The sequence below is a fragment of the Calidris pugnax genome, unplaced genomic scaffold (assembly GCF_001431845.1).
Source record: "Calidris pugnax isolate Ruff unplaced genomic scaffold, ASM143184v1 scaffold1, whole genome shotgun sequence".
Classification (NCBI taxonomy): Eukaryota; Metazoa; Chordata; class Aves; order Charadriiformes; family Scolopacidae; genus Calidris; species Calidris pugnax.
In genome coordinates, this window is record NW_015090800.1 from 6,186,082 (window position 1) to 6,192,008 (window position 5,927).

General features: G+C 51.3%; 1 protein-coding gene across 2 annotated transcripts; it reads right to left on the reverse strand.

Annotated features, from left to right (window-relative positions):
- Nucleotides 1-216: 216 nt before the first annotated feature.
- LOC106885302 (zinc finger protein 883-like) lies at nucleotides 217-4,094 on the reverse strand. 2 transcript variants are annotated; one of them, XM_014937376.1, is made up of 2 exons: nucleotides 3,976-4,094; nucleotides 217-2,684 (listed from the first exon to the last, which is right to left on the reverse strand). In XM_014937376.1, the coding sequence occupies exon 2, from the start codon at nucleotides 2,668-2,670 to the stop codon at nucleotides 1,255-1,257; it is 1,416 nt and encodes a 471-aa protein (XP_014792862.1). In that variant the 5' UTR covers nucleotides 2,671-2,684; nucleotides 3,976-4,094; the 3' UTR covers nucleotides 217-1,254. The 2 variants fall into 2 exon arrangements, with proteins under 2 accessions (XP_014792862.1, XP_014792864.1); XM_014937378.1 differs by having other exon boundaries at nucleotides 217-2,681; nucleotides 3,976-4,078.
- Nucleotides 4,095-5,927: the final 1,833 nt, after the last annotated feature.

Sequence of the window (5,927 nt, forward strand, 5' to 3'; positions counted from 1 at the left end):
TGCCGGGGAGGCTGCGGAGGCGCAGGGCCGGGCCGGGGACCGGGAGCCGGCGGCGGAGGGGCCGCTCGTCAGCCGCGGGGTTCGGGAAGGCCGAGCCCCGGCAGCGCGGCGGCTCCCCCCAGCCTCCCCCGGCCCGCTCAGGTCGCCCATAGAGCAGCCCCTGCAGCACCAAAGCCGGCAGAAAACTGTGGGCTATACGGGGGGGGGAATAAAAAATAATTTAAAAAAAATGGTTTTATTTAGGGTGGGAACAAACAGGTATTAATAAAACATGGCAATATAGAGGAGGTTTGTGTAATACGCAGTCGTTAACGTAATAAATGCAAACAGGGCAATTCTTAACTGTTAACACTGGACTTTATATGTTAATACTTTACAAACAACTCATAAAAAGGACTAAAAAACTGCAAACCATCTCTGGACTACCAGTAGGAGCTCATGGGATACCGATTCCAACTGGGACATCTTGTGGGGGGTGAGAGGTGTGTATTTTTTTCTTTTTTTTTTTTTTTTGGTTCAATAAGGTAAGGCCACATTTTTGCCCACGTTTTGTTGATGTCCCAAGTTGGAAGGTGTATCCAAACCGGCAAGAGAACCTGCCAACTGGGAATGTCCGTGCTTCCCGGGAGCTGCTGTGACAGTCCTGCCCTGCTCAGTGGCCACATCAGCCCAGGCTGGGTGGGCGGAGGGAGAAGTACATGGTCCCATCTCCCATGAGATTTGGGAAAGAGGAAGAAAAAGACAAACAGACCGAAGTTCAGCTCCAAAGTCTTGGGCTCAAAAGATTTGGAAGCGCCTTGTCAGACACTGGGTAAAATTACTACGTTCGTGAGAAACGGAGAAAGGTAACAAAAAGAGTTTCTAAGACTACGACAGTGTCTAACAAGTCAGTTTTGAGTCAGAACCGACCTGGAAGTTTTTATTTTCATCTTTGCTTTAGTAGAAAGGTTATTTTACGAGCCTGATTCTCCCAGCTGTTATTCTACCACCTATTCACAGTCCCAAATTTACCCAGAAGCTGGTGCCTATTCCTCTGGCTCTCAGCACTCTTCCTAAACCACCAGCGCTCGGCTCTTAGGACTAACTCTGGGCTTCCAGAGTTAGCTTCCTAATGGTTTTTGTGGCACTGGGATGAAGCACCCAGCCCCAACACTAGAGATACCGCATCCCCAGTCAGTCTCTTCCCACCGTGGTTCTCATCACCCACCTTCTTCAGGTGCCCCCCAAATGCTGCTTTTGTTTCCCACTCCGGCACTACGGCAGAAGCGAGCGGGAAGCGAGCATTCTCCTACCCACCGTACATTTATAAGGTCTCTTGGTGGTGGCCACGTGGATTTTCAAATGGACTTTAAGCGTCGAGCTTTTCCGGAAGCTTTTTCCGCACTCGCCGCACTCGTAGGGCTTGGCTCCTGCATGGATCCTCAGGTGGGCACCCAGGGCTGAGCTGTGCCGGAACGTTTTCCCGCACTCCTCACACTTGTAGGGTCTCTCCCCGCGGTGGATCCTCAGGTGCACGTTGAGAGCCGAGCTCCGTCGGAAGCTGTCCCCGCACTCCACGCAGATGTAGGGCCTCTCCTCGGCGTGCGTGGTCTGGTGCTTGGCCAGAGTGGAGCGGTCGCTGCACCTCCGGCCGCACTCGGCACACTGGTAGGGGCTGGGCAGGAGGCCACCATGGTACATGGGCACGGCCTTCCCACCGTGGATCCGGCGATGCGTGGTGAGCGCCGAGCTCTGGCTAAAGCCCTTCCCGCACACGGGGCACTTGTAGGGCTTCTCGCCCGTGTGGGTTCGCATGTGGGTCACCAGCGAGGAGCTCTGCCGGAAGGTCTTCCCACACTCGGTGCACTCGTAGGGTTTCTCTCCCGTGTGGATCCTCTGATGCCGAATGATGGCCGAGCTGTCCCGGAAATGCTTCCCGCACTCCTGGCACTTGTGGGGTTTCTCTCCCGTGTGGACTCTCCGGTGTATGATCAGGGAGGAGCGGTCGCTGAAGCTTTTCTCGCAGCGGGGGCAACTGAAGGGTTTCTCACCCTTGTGGCTTCGCTGGTGGACGATGAGATGCGAGTTCTGGCTGAAGCTCTTCCCGCATTCGTTGCACTGGTAGTGTCTCTCCCCCGTGTGCGTCCGCTGGTGCCTGATCACGTTGGACCTCTGGCTGAAGGTCTTCTCGCACTCGTTGCACTGGTAGGGCTTCTCGCCGGTGTGGATCCGCTGGTGTTTGATCAGGTCCGAGTTGCGGGTGAAACTCTTCCCGCATTCGGAGCAGCTGAAGGGTTTCTCTGCCAGGTGGATCCTCTGGTGCTGGCTCAGGTACGAGCTCCGGCTGAAGCTCTTCCCACACTCGGGACACGCGTAGGTTTTCTCTCCCACCTGCTGAATCCAAATGGTGCCGGTCCTACACACGGGTGGGTCTGGCTTGTCTCCAGCAAGGATAACCTTGCTGATGTGGGCTCTACCACTGTCCTCACACCCCCAGGGAGTTACCATTCCCAGTCTCTTTCCAAGAGACGTCGCCACATCACTTTCTGTCTCCACCTCCTGCTTGCAGTCCTGTCTTTGATTGGTGTCCTGGAGGGTATCTCCTGTGAGCTTTCTTGGGAGGAACAGATGCAGGTCAGCTCTCACAGGACTTTCCTGATGAAGCTTGCCCTTCATGGGTGTGTCACCCATGGTCTTGTCACCTGCTGGAGTGAACAGAGGAACTAGTAATGAATAACATTTCCGGCTTCTCTGAGGGAGAAGTCCAAAAAGGGCAACCACAGAGACCTGCTGCATGTCAGCTGCCATTAGCTAACAGCCCAGGAGCCAGCCCCTCGGTATCTTCTCTGGGCAGAGTGAGGGCATGGAGACCAAGGAGCGTGGGAAGCAAGTGTAACCCGAGGATGGGTGGCTACTGTGGCAGAGATTGCAAAGATGGTCCACTATCGTAAAGTCACAGTCCTAAAGGACAAATCCTGTCACCTGCTTGTCCTCAAAGTTCCCATGTTTAGCAAGGTTAGAGGAACACCATCACTGCTTTCCTCAACAACCCCCACTGTAGCTGCTTCTCTTCCCGTTGCCTATGAACCACTGCCCTTCTTCCAGCACTGCCATGCTTAGTCAAGGAAGCAGCCAACACCACAGGAACATCCACCCTTCCAGGTAGACTATTTTCTTTCCTCTTTGCAGTCATAGCCCTTCTCCTTAAAAAGAAAGCCTTACACATTCTGCAGCAAATGGTATCTAGATTTTGTCTACAGAACAGATAGGCAAGTAAGTGGAACAATGAACCGTTTTATTAACCAAGCATGGAAATGAATGTTTAGACTGAAACATTTAGAAGCTCCTGCTTTTTTATTAGTTATACATATATGGAGAACACACCTTGGAAATGGATGCTGGAGCGTTAGGTAAGCCAATTAGCTGAATGGCAGATGCTCACAGAATTAACAGCATCCTCTTATATGTGGGAGGTCAGAATATGAGACGAATTGAGCAGGATAAACCCCTCAGGTTTTGTTTCGGGTGATCTGCTCATTTTGGAAGACACCACCACACTGGTTATGCTGTTTCTCAACGTTTTGTTCACACCACTCAGGGCTGAGAAACATTTGCAATACAAATAAAGGTATAGCACTAGCCCAAGGCATGCACCCCAAGACAGCAAAATGACCAATAAAACATTAGAAATACTGTCAGCATGGAAGGAAGAAAAAGCCACACTTGGGTTAATTGTGCCTTCTAACATTCTGAGTAAACTCTTTGCTGAAAAACACACAAGATTTTATTTCATTTTGTATCAGCTCTTTTTGAAAAGGTGTTAGATTCCCCAGGAGTGTGTTTCATCTGCCTATGAATCTTTCTGAAAGCAGAAGTTATATAGTATGGGAGCAGAAGAGGCAGGATGAGTGCAGTAACTGCAGCAGAGCACACGCCAAATTTGCAGCATTCAGCTCTTTTCTTCCCTTCCCAGACATTCCCTATTCAATTTCTCACCTTGTGAGCAGTCTCTCTACTGTCTCGGTGTTTAGCTGCTTCTGGCCACAAAGCTGCTTTTCTTCACTCCATCCAGAAGGTTAAAGCCAAGTCAGGGACAGCAGATCCTGATCAGAGGAAAGAAAACAGATGTAATAAATACCCAGCATAGTAGCGGTGCTGTAGAGTGAGATTACAGGAGAGTAAGTATTTAGGAGATGAAAGCAACCTAGACCAGAGGAAAATGACACCCAGAAACATGAGTCAGGGTCACTGTCTGCTCTGCCACACACATCATGACACCACCGTTCAGGTCCAATAACCAGAGCCAGCTCACATAGAGAAGACGGGGTCAACTACACGTGGTGCAGAGAGCTGCCTGCCAACTTGCTGCCTTCTGACAAGTGTCTGGATGTCCCTCCTGCTGCACTCCCAGACCAAAAATGCCTCCTACTGAGTTTTGTATAAGAAAAATACAGATTCCTCCTCCATTTTGTCTCTGTCACCTTTCTTCCTAGTGAACTAAACAAGCACATAATGTAGTTAATGCAGTTCTGTTCTGCAGGCAGAGGAAAAATGCTGCCTTCGCAACTGGGCTGCTTTCAGGGTTGGTCAGGTGTCCCATTTATTTACTTTACCAAAGGAGTATTTCGCTTGGTTGCCCTCAGTGGCTCATCCAGGCACGCACAGCTCTGGGTGAAAGAAGAGATTTTGGTCTCCTCACATATTATCGGCAGGAGCAGTCCGGAGGCAGAATTTCCTGCCCTGTGCTCCAGAAAAATGGCAATTTGGCTGCCTGGTTCCAGAAGGGGTTTACAAGGCCGGCAGCGAGCAGAAAAAAAAACAGTCACACACACAGAGATGGTTTACGTCAGCCAACGTGCAATCCCATGCGCTTCTCAAGGATCTCTTTTCAGAGCTAAAGAAGTACACCATGCGGGAGTGGGATTTGTGGGATAGGAAATTAGGTCACCCATTTAGCTTTAGCACTACATTTGTGCAGTGGTATTTGTACAGAGGCATTTTAAGATGCTGAGGGTTCAGTGACGTCCTAGAAATGTACCGGTTACAGAAAGAAAATGCTTAAAAACTCTACATGTGCATGCCAGCCCTGCAATGGCGTGGCACCATTTTGATCACGTGGATTCCCACCGTGCCACTAGGAACAAGTGTAGAATTACTCCTGACTGGGTGTTGGTCAGAAAAATAAATGTAAACTAGCATCTTGTCCTTTCAAAACAAGAAACAAACTGAAGTGGCTGCTCGGTGGAGTACCAGAGGAGAGCATGGCGATAGACATCATTGCCAGGCCCTCCCGAGGGCAGAGGGGAGACCTCCCCACCTGCATAAGGCCACTGCCATAAAAGAAGGCCCCTGATAAAATGGAGAGCTGATATTTCGTTGGTTCTGCCTCAGCCTGGAGTGATGTCCTCCCTGCTCCCCCCCTGGCCTCCTCCACAGCGGATTTGGTGAGCATCTCCCCTTGGGGAGAGGGTGTTCCTGCTCCTCCTGGCCACAGGCAGCGGCTGCTGGCTCTGATCCCGGGTATGAGGCAGGGAAGCCAAGGTCTCCCTCCCCATACAACATCCCCCCAGCCACTTACGAGGCCTCTGCGGGCAAGCCTGACCCTGCTCAACCATCCCTCTGATCTCAGGAGGAGAGAACCATCCTTCTGGATGAGCACATGGTCAAAACGCACCCTAAAAATGGTGGGTGAGCACCTACAGAAGGCAGGCAGTGGGTGCAGGAGATGGTTGATGCCGTGCGGAGCCAGGCAGGTTGTGGGATACGGCAGAAAAGCACATTGTGCAGTGTCTAGTAAAGATCTGTTCCTAAACAAGATAGGAAACCTGAAATGCCAGTGAGCAACTGACAGGAAGAAGGCGCCGGTCTCCAGAGCAGCCATGTCTGGACAAAGCCAAAGACCCTCAGGACCTGCCTCAAGCAGGGTCCTGGTTGATGAGATACCCCAG